The sequence below is a fragment of the Seriola lalandi genome, unplaced genomic scaffold, assembly GCF_002814215.2.
Source record: "Seriola lalandi dorsalis isolate HSWRI2012SDOR001 ecotype SW California unplaced genomic scaffold, Sedor1 jcf7180002054578, whole genome shotgun sequence".
Taxonomy (NCBI): Eukaryota; Metazoa; Chordata; class Actinopteri; order Carangiformes; family Carangidae; genus Seriola; species Seriola lalandi.
Genome location: NW_019525131.1, coordinates 1,152,959 through 1,168,115, shown reverse-complemented (window position 1 = coordinate 1,168,115; position 15,157 = coordinate 1,152,959). Strand labels below are relative to the sequence as shown.

At 40.2% G+C, this 15,157-nt stretch overlaps 2 protein-coding genes and 1 long non-coding RNA gene across 13 annotated transcripts in view; 2 read left to right on the top strand and 1 right to left on the bottom strand.

The window, feature by feature from the left end:
- Positions 1–11,055, bottom strand: part of rell2 (RELT like 2) — a 29,300-nt gene extending 18,245 nt beyond the window's left edge. Inside the window, exons 1-2 of one of the 3 annotated variants that reach the window (XM_023417843.2) lie at positions 10,933–11,055; positions 3,439–3,505 (exon numbers count right to left, since the gene is read on the bottom strand). The gene's annotated coding sequence lies outside the window, so the exon portion shown is untranslated. Of the gene's footprint in view, positions 1–1,893; positions 1,914–3,438; positions 3,675–10,932 lie in introns of those variants that run through there. The other 2 variants (XM_023417845.2, XM_087177033.1) reach the window with 2 other exon arrangements.
- LOC147818469 (uncharacterized) lies at positions 4,007–6,635 on the top strand. The gene is made up of 3 exons (XR_015437932.1): positions 4,007–4,168; positions 4,376–4,460; positions 6,508–6,635. It is a non-coding gene; the product is annotated as an uncharacterized LOC147818469 (long non-coding RNA).
- A 1,762-nt stretch (positions 11,056–12,817) lies between the features above and the next one.
- The window catches only part of trappc11 (trafficking protein particle complex subunit 11), a 28,245-nt gene continuing 25,905 nt past the window's right edge, over positions 12,818–15,157 (top strand). For 2 of the 9 annotated variants that reach the window (XM_023417821.2, XM_023417816.2), the window contains exons 1-2: positions 12,843–13,633; positions 14,187–14,415. In XM_023417821.2, the coding sequence (XP_023273589.1) occupies positions 14,209–14,415 (207 nt within the window). In that variant the 5' untranslated portion in view covers positions 12,843–13,633; positions 14,187–14,208. The other 7 variants (XM_087177030.1, XM_087177031.1, XM_023417820.2 and 4 more) reach the window with 7 other exon arrangements.

Here is a 15,157-nt window from a genome sequence, read left to right as displayed (position 1 = left end):
CCACAAGAGGTTAAATACCTGGGTCTCCACACCAGAAAGTAGGACCAGTCCCAGCCTGGTCAGATGCGTACACAAACTGATGAAGCCTCTTGGATGAGAGGTGAAACGTCTTCACAGACAAATAACCTAGTCCAGTTGTTTTCGATTTAAAAAACAACACACCTTTACAACAGATGCTACAAAACCTGACACTGAATAATGCCAGCTTGCATATTAGCATATGCCACTTCCTGGTGTGACCAGGCCTTTAATCAGTGGAGCTGCTTTTTCATATTTTGGTGCAAGTCTGAGTTAAAACTGCCAAGCTTACACAAAGGTGTTTAAATTTTGTTTAAATTTATGTTTTAAAATGAGTAAATATTAGAGCTATGAGACCCGTATGTTGGAATGTTGTTATTTTAAGTTACACATAATCAGGTCAAAAATTAATGTTTTTGTTTCAAATCTAAAATGAGTTCCTATCATGTACTCATTTTAGTTGAGTAAAATGCGTTAAAGACTCATTTAAATTGTGGTCTCTTTGCTTTTGTCTTGTATTACTTTGTTGTTTTGTGTTTTGTTGTCATTTTGCATCTTTTTGTAGTTATGTGCCTGCAATGTAATAGCATTGAAGGCATATATTACTATCCTGCATACATGCATTCAACAAAATTTAGACCCTTGTTCCTGTAATCGAAAAACACACATAGTTCCTCTAAAGGTTCCTGGTTCCTGGAGAAAGTTCCTGCGGTAGAAACACAACTTAAGATTTTTCTTAGCAATTCGAGTCATGGTCTGGTCATTGTTCCAACAGTTGTTCTAGAGGCCTGCCGAGCCAAAATCACACTCAGCTCTGTGTCAGCACTGTCTTCCAGCTAGACACAAGTGTTCAACAAGGCTCATTAAGAGACTCTTTGATCTCTGTGATGTTTATAAAAACAGCCACACAAACAGCCAGACTCACACACACACACACACACACACACATGCACACTACTAACGTAATATCCGGGGAGAAATAGACAAAGCAGATTCTTATTGGCTAATTAGACTCATTGACTCTTACCCTCATTAGTCTCAAGCATGAGAGCATATATAAGGCAAATCAGCACTGTGTATGTGTTCATGTCTTTCTATGATTGTGAGGACAACTTTGTTAAGAACCCATTTTTGTACACATAAATGTACACACATATTTTGAAAGACACACAAACCATCTCCACCTTTGGATATTCACCTAATAAAAAATTGTAATTTTGAGATCTAATTTTTCAAAGCACTGTACTTCAATAAATATGAGCTTTTCAACCATTTTAGCATTGTGGTGAGTTGATCTTTTCAATAGGACATGTAGTTTCCCCTCCGATATCCCATTTTCAAACACAAGTTTCTTCAAAAAGTTGTCTGCCTAGGGAGACAGAGGGGATTGTGTGTGTTTGTTTCCCTGTGAGGTTCTATTGGGCAGCTCTACCGCTACACAAAACACACACAAGCACACACATATTGACAGAAACACACTGAAGTACACACACCAAGCAGCAGGCACATTCAAAATTTCTGCAGGAATTGTTTTCAACTGTCTTGAGTTTCTTTTTGGTTGTTTTGCGACATTTTGTGGCTGTTTTTACATCTTTTGGGGTTTTCAAAACAGCTACAGTTATGTCAGATGAGGTGATAAGTTTTCATTAAGTAAAGACACGTAAATTAACTGTTGACCCCAGGGTTACTGCCTTTTGTTACTACAATGTTTTTCCATTACTGCTGTACACTAACAATACACTTTTTTCACGTTCATTTACAGTCAGTCCAATGAGAGCTATTTTTTAACAATGGATGCATGCAATGGAGATCATTAGACCACAGTTTCTCACTGTTCACACCTGGGGACGACCCTCCCCCAGGGACCTCACTTACCAGTCAGTGTTGGTCAGTGTGTGACATATGACCCCCCCCCCAGTGTGTCACCAAACAAAACCAGATCTCTTTCTCTGTTCTGTTCTGTTCTCTTTTGGCTTGCTCAGGAGAGCAGCTCCTGCTCTTCCCTCTCGGCTCTTCAAGGAGCACCAAGGCCCCAGCCCAGGTCAGCCCTGCTACCTGAGAAAAATGCTCTCTTGCTGGCCTGCTCACAGCAGACTGCAACACTCTTCTCCTCAACAGCAGTGACCTGCTTTGGATTAACTGAGAGTGAACCAAGTTCTCTTCAGAATCAGCGGCTTCAGCACAAGGTCAGCCAGCTGATTTTCCAAGCAACAGGAGTCATAGCAGAGTTAGCGTGGAACAGCTAACTCTGTGAGGAGAACAAAGGAGATAACAGCGGAAGCCACACAGCCAGACAGGACTTTACTCCACCAGGAAGCCTCCCAACTCACTGGACTTTACAAAACACTGGATAGGACCTCTTTGTTTTGTTCCAAGGACTGGGTAATGTAACCTCTCCCAGCACAGCATAGCACAGCACAGCCAAGTAGCAGAAGTTTTAACTTTGTTAATGTACCTGTTGATTAATGTCTTGTTGCTGTAATGTTCCCTTAGGTTGTTATTAGTCACACAGTTAATCGAGTACTTTTATGTTCACACACATACCTGTAGTACGTCTCAGTTCTACAACGTGCATGCAGCTAACCATCTCTCAACCTGGTAAATTTAGAGGACTTTAATTCATTTTAAAGTTATTATTTAATATTAATATTTTGAATAATAATATTTTCTTAATTTATGATGCCAATAAATTGATAGACAGCCAAAGATCCAACATTTATGGTGTCTAGCTCATGAGGCAGAGCTCAGACCCATTATTTGGTGCCCCGTCCAAGGCTAAGTACTGTTGGCAAATTGTGCAATATTAAATTCATAATTTGTCCAAAACCGCAAGGGTTAGAATAAAATTCTAGTCCACCACAGGAGTAAACGTCTAGGTGTACTTACAAACAAGTGCACTGTGGTGAGAATTGGTTTACCCACCAAATTTAGCTGAGGCAATTTTAGACATCCTCCGGTTATCAATAGCTAATACTTAAGCCTTAGTATCACAATAAGAGCTTGCTATTGTTGCTAATAATTCCAGTTGAGCCTATCCTGCAGTAAGTGTAAGAACCTTAGTTCAGCATTTGAATACCTCATATTACAGGCAAGACTGCAGAAATGAAAGCCAGTGGTCTGCTTCTTAAAGGAGAACAAAATATAGAGAAACTAACCATCATCACCAAGATATGAACACACATATTTAAAGTTTTCTGAAGTCTCTAAGTTTCATGTTTTCTTTTTTTACTTAATATTTTTGATATCCTCCTTTTTAAAATAATATCCTTCAGGCTGTGAACATATATGCTTTAATATGAAATTTGAGTAATTACACTCTATACAAATTACAAATTACATAATTAACTCTGTATGAACACATGTGTGTGTGTGTGTGTGTGTGTGTGTGTGTGCGTGCGTGTGTGTGTGTGTGTGTGTTACCTGACAAACAGGTGGTCCTTGCCTGTGTCCTGTCATCAGTGGACCCATCCACACACACGTCTGAGGTCTGAAGTCAAAACAAACAGAGAGACTGTTGAGATGTGGACGATAAACAATGTGAAACTGTGTGTGTTGGATAAGAGGCTGGAACACGTAGAAAGTGTGGGCCCCTCCTGTACAGTCTGGGTCCCCTCAGCCCAACCCCCTCCTCTTCTGTCTATCTCTAGAGAGAGGAGGGTGAGAGGGGGGCACAGAGGAGGAGGAGTGACAAGGTTACACAAGGAACATGCAGGAGACTATAAATATGATACAGTCATACACACACACACACACACACACACACACACACACACAGGCTTGTTCTTCTTACTTTGTGATGACACTCCTCCCTTCCTAACCCTGATCCTAACCTTAACCTTATCGTAACCTAAACCTGATGTTAACCTGAACCCTAAAAACAGCTCTGAAAATATCCTCACTGCCAAGGTCCTCACAAAGACACAAGTGCACAGCTACACACACACACTTATCAGCACCAGCACTTAATCGTGTAGGATGGTTCACCACTGATAGTACACATTAACCATATGTAAAGATGGACGTAACCTCTCTTATGTCACCCACAGGTTTCTGAAGAGTGCTTTTGAAGCTGAAAGTTCAACCACCTGTCACTCACAAAGGCTCAGCCCTCAATTCTCAACAACTTTAAAGCTTAATAAAATGTAAACAGGTTAGTTATATAAGAAGTTGTCATGAAGGAAAAAATTTGCTCTAGAGACCAAAACTGTTTTTGTACCAACATATTTATTTCTGCTGTAAAGTTGGATACTTTAACATGGGAGTCTATGGGGATTAACTCACTGTTGGAGTCAGACTCTAGTGGTCATTAGAGGAACTGCAGGTTTTGATACTTCAGTGTTGATGCTTCATCTTTCAGCCCTGGAGGTTGATGCTTGGTTGTACATCACTCATCACCAAACACTACACAGCTTATTGTTATTTCATCATCTTTGTGATTTCAGGTAAGTAGTCCAGTAATCTATCACACAACAACTTGTGTCACAACATGATCAACAGGTTAATTCATTTCTCACTTGTAAAATTTAATGTAAGAACATATTTCCAAATTCTGCCCAGATGAAAACGTTTTCTAAAATTTTGTGTTTTTTTCTGTTTGCATGTGTTTTCTGAAGTTGCTTTGAGTGCTCAGGACCAGTGTGGAAATTGCATGAAAACTATGTTAGCCTGGAGGTGGAGCTGTCTGTGCAGGGTTCAGAAGTTGTGGGGCACACTTCCTTATTTAAAAATAGCACTGTCTTGTCTTTGACTGATGTACAGTTTCAGCTTTTTTATGGGGCATATTATCAAAATATAGAGAATGTCATATTTTTCCCCCGAAAAATTATTCAGTGACATTAATTTTGTTAGTTGTGTGTAGTGTAGCAGGTTTTCCTCGGAAGCTGACTTTCTGGCTTTCTAACCCTAACTCGACCTAACAAAGTAGTTCTGGTATCTAAATGTAACCAAAATGTGAAAATTGAAAATAATAAAGCAACAAAGTCCTAAAGTAAAGAGTTTCCTGGGTGAAAGTCTCGTATTTGACCCAAGTCTTTCTGACAGAAAACCTTCGAGGCAAACTTCTCCGGCAGCACCCAAGAATTTGCTCTACCCGGCATGCATACCAAAAACATAGCACATTTTTAAGCTGTAATGAAGCCATAGTTGGGTCCTGTACCATAATCTGTTATATGTCGCATCATTTGGTTCGTGCAGGCTAAATTAAATTTCCACTGTATCTACAGTCTACCTTTGTGATCTGTGTGCTAGAAGTGTCTCATCCTGACTGAAGTCCACCAGCCTGTCAGCCGTTCACAACAACCACATTCATTTATTTCATGGCTTAAACTGTCTCAGTGAGAAATTATAAGTCTGACTTATCCTCATTCAATGGTGGTGGCCTGAGATGGTTCAACCTTCTCCCCTTCTCCAACCAGTCCCTGAGGGGAAGAACCGTCTTGGACGTCCTCATCATCATCTCTCTTATTCCCTGTTATCACTGTGTGTTCAGTACACAGTATGCAAAATGTTCAATGGCATTCATTATCATTTCAATTAAATCAATTTATTTTTCATTGTTAAGATCAAATATCTGTGGCAGTAATGTGTTTGATGAAAATACTTGGGTTCTGTGACAGACACATTTGTGGACATAGTTGTGGAGATATTGTAAGTGTTTAAATGTTTCATAACTAAGAGTCAAACCATGCAGCCTGAAAGAATTGCTGTGACTGTTAACTCACTATAAAGACATTCAATAAGTTCAATTATTTATTACCTTAATAAAAATAGTGAATTTAACTGACATGATGACATCACACATCATCACACACCTTCCCTCTCTAATAACAGCTCCTTTAGCCATGACCAGAACCTTCATCTCCTCTTCACTGTGTTGTTTTAACCTCAGCTTCACTGTCAGATCATTTGTCACCTGATGTTCATGTAAACAGCTCAGTCATTTTAATGTCAGAGAAATCTAATCTCCACATGTAATAACAGTCATTGTTTCTGAGACAATGTCAAATACTGAGGGGACCCTGCTATTACTCTAAACCACAGTAAAGCCATTTCCTGTTTTCTTTGAGGGTTACACACACAAACACACACACAAACACACACACACACACACACACACACACACACACCACACACACACACACTCAGTCTCCCTCTTTGCCCCTTAAACACACTCACAGCTTAAAGAGGCAGAGAGCTGAGAGAAGCAGAGAGATGACTCAGCATCATCTTGACCTCAACACATCTCCTCCCTGTCACGTGTGTATGCGTGTTCTCTACGACTGCAGTGTGTCATCTCATAAAAAATAAAGAGTGAGGGAGATACAGTGACGTGTGCAGTGTTGTAGTGGAGCCTGGAGAAGTGGAGCAGAGGACCATTATGAAATTCGAAAGATGCAGATTTTACATCAACACTGTCTCACACACTGTAAGCTGACAGCTACATAATGATGCATTTTGAGTGAACTGTTCCTTTTTCCTTTCTCCATCCAGACATGAAAACTGGTCTATCACCTTGCATGTCGTCTCTTGGTAGGTCAGTAGTTTCTGTTGTAAACTGTCTCTAGATAAGATGATTTGTAACAGGAAGTGAACCCTGAGCAGTTTGAAATATATAACTGGTCCCACAGGCCTAATGCATGAATATAAGATATATTATATATTATATATAGCAACCATGGTGTTTCAGTGATTTATTTTTTAGCAAACATTCAGAATGACACAGCTGATTTTCAAAGTAAAATTTTTAAAAACTAAATCAGTCAATTCTCATCACAAGTTCAAAAACCAACTTTAGAGAAGCAGACTTTGTCCAAGGGCTGAGAACAGATCACTAAATGCTGTCTACCTAAACCCATCAGTCAAAACCTGTTGAACCAAATATCACCTGTAGGGTTGCTGTGATTAGTCGCCGCAATCAATGACGTTGATGCTTAAAATGCGTTGACATCAATAATCTAAATTGACAAATTGTTTCCCATAATCAGGTCTTACGTGACTCAGCACTCCAGTCCCATACATTTATTTATTCGTGGCATTGTTAGAACATTTCATTTTCATTTTCATTTTGACAGCATGGCCACATGTAAGTGTAAATGCAATAGAATGGGGGGACTGAACATTGTCCACTGTACAGCAGGTTAAGTCTTTCAAAATGAAATGTCATATACCGTTTTCATTTTCAAATTGTTAGAAAGTTTCATTTTAATTTTAATGGTGACATGAATATTATTTGCATTAGAAAATCATTGGAAAATCAGGTTACAGTGTTAATATTGCATTTTCATTTTCATTTGAACATTTGATTATTGTCCACTGTTCAGTGAGGTACAACTTTAAAAATTAAATGTCAAACATCTTTTCTATTTTCCTTTTAATATGGTCATGTACACCCATATTAAGGCTTTGTTGAAAATTGTGAAAAACTACTTGGCAGGTGATTAGATGAACCATCTGTCAGTCACCATTTATCACAGACTAACCTCAACCAGCCAGATTCTGCTTCCTTCCTATTTTTTTCACGGCCAGTGGAGCCAGTTCATAAATCAAACTCTCGCTGGAGTCAGTCAGGAGAAGAGTGAAAATGTTTTTCCTATCAATAAAAGTCTTCAATGTTGTTTTTCTACTCTTTTTTCAATAGCAGAAATGCTCTTCAGTTCTGATAGAACAGATGCTATAGCATTATCATCATCATCATCTTAATCATCGTAGCTATCTTACTTCATGTCATGGCAAGGACAAACATCGTTATCACATCCCCTCCCCACGAGTGCCCCATGGATCAGTACTGGGACCCTTCCTCTTTGCTTCCTTGGGTCCAGTTATCCTTCCACATGACTTTTCATTTCACTGCTATGCAGACGACACCCAACTAAACCTGTCATTATCACCAGATGACCCCACTGTCTCTGAGCAGATCTAGTCCTGCCTTTCTGACACATCCACCTGGATGAAGGAACACCACCTTTAAGAGAAGTTTCTCTAAGACCTAACTGTTAGTCATCCCGGCCAATCAGTCTCTCCATCATGATATCAATATCAAAATCACCTCTTAATTTCTGACCCCAACCAAGGTCTAGAGAGACCTGGTGTCATGTTTGATGACTAGCTTCTCCTTCTCTGACCATGTTGTATTTGTCTCCTGGTCGTGTCTCTTTGATCTATACAACATCAGAAAAATCAGATGACCTGACTCAGTTTTCCACCCAGCTCTTAGTCCAGACCATGGATATCGCTCACCTGGACTACTGCAGTGCTCTTCTGGTTGACCTCCCTTCACACAGTCAAACCCTTAAAGATGGTCCAGAATGCAGCAGCCTGTCTGGTCTTCGATCAAACTAAAAGGTCACATGTTGCTCTGCCACTCATCGACCTCCACCGTCTACCCATGACCTCCTGAATCAGATTCAGTCTCTAATGCTGCCTTCAGAGAGACTTCTGGGTCTGCTCCATCTACTTGAACTCAATCATTCAGCCTGATGCTCCTTCTCAGACACTGTGTTCCTCCAAAAAAATGTGGTCTGTCATCACCATCCCTGCACACAAGACAGTCTCAGTCTCATCAGCATTTAATTCAGGGCCATATCTTAGAGGACTCCTCTGCTAACTCTAGTCCCTACCAAGCTGACCATCTTATTGATGACGCTGCAGCCTCAGTGTGAATGACCCTTGACTCTCTTAGCTCCACGGTTTAAAGTAACAGGAAAACTTCAAACGATATGACTAGAAACAGCTGTATATCCTGATATATATTTAGACTGTTTTCCACCCATCAACCTTCACCAACCAACTTCAATTATTTCTTCAAAAAGACAAAAGAAAAATGTGGAGGACTGAAACTGCCAATACTCAGAATTCTGTATCGACCAATACATAAATTCAGGTATCAGTAAGGAACATGTATAAATATATACAGTAAATGTGACTGCTGTTGAACTTACTGGTTTGTGCAAAATCATATCCTTCCCCAACAGAAAACAATAAATATGAAGTTGTAAAATGAAGAATGGAGTTAGAGATCCATTCACTCTGCATTCACAGCCACAGTTTCCTCTGACATCAATCAGTGCTGTAACCATCACATCTGACCCCAAATAAATGAGTCACTAATCCACACCAGTGCTGTGACCTGATGCAGCCAGTGTCTGTGGTGTGTTTGAGGTTATATAATTAATTAATTAATATGCAGGCAGTCAGAAGATATGTATTCTTACATCTGTTAATGTTAATTATCTGTATATACTGTATATGCTCATCAGGATCATGACCACATCAAACAAACACACCATAGAGGTCCCCCTGGTTTGGTTAGTTCCTCTGTGTCTCATGGGTATGTCTTGTCAATACTTTCAGTGCGGTCCAAGATTCACACGTCTCAGCTGAACTGACAACAAATAATCTGTATAGCTGTGAATGTGTTTCTGGTTTTTGGTTTTCAGGTTCATTTTACTTGCCTTCCTCTCAGTGTGGTTGGGATATCCTCCAGTGTAGCAGAGCCTCGACACCACCCATGACCAAACAGGAATAATCAGGTTTGACGGGGGAATGGAAGGATAAATGTGTTGCTTATCAAACATAGCTAAATAGTCATTATAATTATGTCTCCTGCTTTTCCTGGTCAAACAGATCCACTTGCACACACAGGAAAACTATTCACACTCCATCTCTGAGTGGGATTAAGATCATTGTCTTCCTGAATCACCTTTTAAAGAACTGCACTGACACGATCAAATGTGACTGTGGAGTTTTTTTTTTAAACAATGTATAGATGAATTAACGAAAAATGTGCATGTGTTGTATGATTTCTTCTTTAATTTTCCCCTCATGATGCACAGGCTAATATACATGTATATCCTACTGTGTTCCATACACAGTATGTGTTCAGGATTGTGATAATATAGGGATGTTTGGGGGAGTTTGGTGTGGGAGGGGTACAGAAAGAAGTAGACTAGTTTGGTTAATTCATTATGTGCAGCCTCTGTGCTTGGTTTCTGTTTTAAAACAGCACTACATGATACATGTTTGACTAACCTCCTGTGGGAAGGCTGGGAACTCCCAGGCTGCAGATTTCCCTAGACTACAGCTCTGGCCTAGCACATTCCAGGACATGAAACATTCCTGACTGTGAAAACTGTAAAATCCACAACCTCATCCAAGGTCATTAAAGGCCTCCTGCTAATTCTACTCTCACACACGTCTCTCGCAATCAGCCACACCAATTGATCCGAACTTGATGTTCGTCTTTAAGGAAGATTTATTGTTCTCAGTGCGTTGGCACACACACCACCATACTAAATGGAAAAAATCTCAATTTATGGCGCCTTTACTTGTCAGAAGGTACACATCGCCTAAAAATCATCCAACTGCATTTACATTCAGTCTCATAGCTCTGCTATTTAATTCGGCTGATACAGAATATACCCATCTTCTTTTAAATTTGAATTTATCTTAACTTAAGGACCGAGTAGAGCGGTGAGTGAGCTGAGGACCTTCCAACTGAACAAATATTATCTGAAGTTTAAGTTTTAATAAAATAACTTCCGTTTATTCATCTGAATTAACGACATGTCTCAATCTGTAGAATATCTCGGCTCGTGTTTTATTCTCTAAGCGAAACATTTAGGAGACCATTGACTGACGCATGGCGTGTCATCGTTCATGGAAGACTCAGGACGGCGTGTGTCAGATATCAGGTCTGTACCATCACCTGCTGAAGCGCTGATTCACTGTATCATCCTCCCCACCCAGCCCTACCACCATCTTCATCACTACAGGTTCACTGCGATCACACAACACAGCGCAGCGCAGCGCTTCCCGTCCTCATCAGCTCAGACTGAGACCTTCTCCGTATGAAGATAAAAGACTTCATATCTGCTCCACACACACCACACAGCACAAACATCCACTTGGGACACTCACCTTAATCACGCAGGGACATGGCCCGGCCCTCCCCTGTGGTGTTGGTCCCGCTGCTGGGATGCTGCTCCATGGCTTCAGATGAGTCCGTGTGCTCAGGCACGAGCAGTCGGATGCGCCTGTCTGCTGAGGGGCGCAGGATGACAGGAAGCAGGATGTATCGCTCTGTGCTGAGACTCCTGCAGCAAGTTTGCGTTTAACCTGTGTTTACCAAGCGAGAGTCAGCTGAGCTGCACCCGGGTTCACTTGGACTCAAATATGTCCGCAAATTACTAGGTAAGATTATTAGGATATAACAAGCATTGGATTTGCAATTGACTTTTTTAATCTAGCCTTTCACTTTTTCTGCTGTTTTAGATCAAATGTCTTTTATTCATATCTTATGGAAGCTGTGTTCCACCAGGAAAATATATATATTTTTTAAAATCAGTTTAAATATTCAAATGATGAGCAGTAGACCTGTTTCTGAAAAGATTCGTCATTTCTCCAAAAATTAAATATCCATCCTCCAAACTATCCTCATCAGAAGTGATTATGTATGTGTTTTAAATTGGATCTGTGATTGAATACACATTTATTTCAGGAGTAATAGTTCTGAAATCGGTTGGAGACAGATTTCTTTTGGTCAGTGAGCCAACAAATCATTCAGTCAATTAACAACAGTATCAGAGGATCTACTGAGACACTGCTTCAGTCTGTCACCGCTGTGTGGCTGTGCCAGCTCAGTGTATTTTTCTTGGCTTCTTGACACACACTTTTGCATACACAGGAACCCTGAAATGACTCTTTTATCCATTTACCTCAAGAGTTGCTTTTGGCCCTGGTCACCTGCTCCAGATTGATTCCTATAATTAGCCTTTTTTGCATTTAATCAACACATTCCGATCCTCAGTCACCATCCTTTCAATTACAATCATGTGTCCATGTGGGTCTGAGTCGTTAAAAAAAATGTTTATTCCTTTGTTTAAAGTAAGCTTTTCTCCTGCCACCCTTCTTCAACTTCTATTGAGTATTCATAGTGTTCACTGCATCCACACACATTTTCTGATCCATTTCTACTCTTGTGGTTTAATCCCCCTGTTTCCTTTCCTCAGTCCTTTTGATCAAGCACATCTCTCTCTCCCTGCTATTTTTCTACACAAAAAATGCAAGACACCAACTGAGGTGTTGCCAACTGATGCACCTCATTAAAAGCTTTATTTATAACCTTGTGCTGCGAATCCCATCCTTCCAGAGATAATCTCCTTACTGTTTGTAGAGCTACTGGTTCTAAGCTCAAAGTCAGCTCATATGCAGAGATCCCTATCACTTTCTAGATAACTAATAATGTGATGTGTTTTGCATACAGAGGAATCATTCAACATGGTGTGCACTTTACCTCAGGGTTCAACATGAATGATACTATCAGCCAATTATAGCCTAACACTCAGAATAACAGAATAACAATCCAGCTAGAATAACATGTCTTCATCCACCTTTCCCAGGCAAATGCAATATTGACATATACAACCATCATTCTGCTATCATATAAAATGATCATTTTTCTCCAATTTATAACACTATAACGTATAACAACCTATAACAACCAATAACACTTCCTCACTTCCAGGATGTTCCCCAACAGCTCATCAAATGCTGATTAAATGGTCATAAACATTCAGGTGAGTTTGTTTCTATTACAATACATCATCTATGAATGTTGACATGGCATCCTCAGGAAACGAACTTCTTTGTAGTTTTAAGGTCGTACCATTATTATTGTTATCATTATAGTCATCAATATTGTTAAGATTGATTTTTCAGAATTTGCCTTGTTAAAAATCATTGAGGCAAGGAAGTAGCCGTTTAATTTTGAAAAGTCGAACCGGAAGTGTTACATTTAAGTTCTGACACAGGCAGCTAACTAGGTAGCTCGGTTGTTGTTGCTTCAACAACAATTGCTGAATTATATATTGTTTTCTGGTTGTGTGGAGGTTGACACATCGGTGACTAGCTGTCTAGTGGTAACCAGAGTTGGGACCTGGCTGAAACGAAGTCAGGCAGCCTCAAACTAAAACTACACGGACGTTTATTTGCTTGTTAAATTTGCAGCCTCGCCCATCAGCTAACGCTAATTTTAGCCTTATGAGACAGCCTTGGGTCTCCTAACTATCTGTTAAGAGCAGTTTGGTAGCTCGACCTAGCACTGTTACCAGTTGACTTAAAGTAATGCAGTAGAGGTATGTTGCTGTCTAATGTATCTACGAGTTCTCAAATTTGATTTAATTTTTATTACGAGTTTAATGAGGACAACAGAACAACATCAATGCTAGTAGCGTTAGTCGAGTTAGGTTATCTCACTTCCGCTTTCGTCTTAACGGATTTTATTTTATGTCTTTTCACAGCTAGCAAAAAATATAACATGTCTCCCGTTTATTGGATGCACAGCAGATTGTTATATGGATGAAAACGTCTCCATGTCAAGAAATTTGTAAACCGCGACGTAGGTGATATAGTGGAGCTTCAGTCTGTACGATGTAAACAAGTGTAACTGTTAGCAGCTAACTGGCTTCCCTGTGCTCAACTGATGCTAACCCTAAAGTCTTGTGACTTGTTCTCCATTAAGCCTCTGTCTGGTAATGCCCGGTGCTGTGGAAACAGAAACACAACAGATTATTAACACCGGTTCTCTAAACATCACTGCACTTTCTACAAAGGACTAAAGGTTAGAATATTTTGCATAGTAAGTGGATTTAGGAGAATAATTATTCTTGAAATATGTGTTATGATATGTTGCGGTGATATTGTGTTCTTGCATAAAATCTTTTACAGTGTCAGAATTGAGTTAACAATTGACTAATGAACTGTGTACTTTTCTCAAGGTTCATATTGCTCCCCACCTTTGATAAAAAAGGTTTTCAAAATCAAAGCCAGTTTAGCCACATTTTCGAGACCAAACTGAATATTTTCTATGTTTGATTTATCACTTAAAGAAGCTGCATACTGCCAGTGAAAAAGATTACTAAACTCTTTAGGGATAAGATATCCTTACTCCAGAATGATCACTCCGCAGTCACAGTTGGTTTATATGATGTAGGCTTGTATGTTGATATCAATGATTATATTGTTTGAAAGAGTGATTGAATATTCATTTATTTCAGAGGTACCCTGGGGCACCTTCTTGATTTTTACTTTCATGCACACAGGAAACCTGAAGTGACTCATTCGATCCAGTTCCCTCTGTCATGACTCCTGTGATTTTGCTCTGTCTTGTGCAGGGGTGTGCACTGTTGAACCATCATGATGGCAGGTTCCCAGTGGGAGCTTCCTCCCGAGCTATGTTGTCGGCCCATGGCATTTGTAGCTCTAACCGGTCTGGATGTGGTGTACAATGCTGTGCACCGAGCCATCTGGGACGCCTTTTGTGCCAACCGTCGAGCTGACAGAGTCCCCATCTCTTTCAAAGTGCTCCCTGGAGACCATGAGTACCCGAAGTGTCGCACTAAGGTGAGTGGTGGATAGATAGGTCCACAAAGAGTGAATCGGCAAAGATTCAATTCAGTTCAATTTTATTTGTATAGCATCAAATCATGATATACATTATCTCAAGGCACTTTACAGGGTAAGGTCGAGATCTTACTTTATTATAGAGATAAACCAACAGTTCCAACAAAGAGCAGCACTTGGTGACATATGGGAGGTAAAACTCCCTTTAACAGGAAGAAACCTCCAACAGAACCGGGCTCAGGGTTCTGCCTCGACCAGCTGGTTGAGAGGGGAAAGGGGGGTGAGGGAGGAGAGAGAGAGACCGGTATATAGTGTTGATTGTTAATTGTAACAGTGAAAATAATAATACCAGTACCTATAGGTAATGGTGTTATCATTAATATTAATAAATAACAGTAATAAAAATAATAATGGCAATAACTAGAACATTTCTGAAGAAGTACATGCAAATATACCATGTTGATTTATCTTAGAGTTGCTTTAACGCCTGAGTAATAAGGCTAAGAGTTAATGAGTCTAATTAGCCAATCAGAGTCAGCTTTGGGGCGGCGTCAGCAGTGATGCGGGCGCTGAATCGGTCCGTTGTGGGGAAGAGGGAGCTAAGCCGGAAGGCGAAGCTCTCGATTTTCTGGTCGATCTACGTTCCAATCCTCACCTATGGTCATGAGCTTTGGGTAATGACCGAAAGAACGAGATCGCGAATACGAGCGGCCGAAATGAGTTTCCTCCGCAGGGTGGCCGG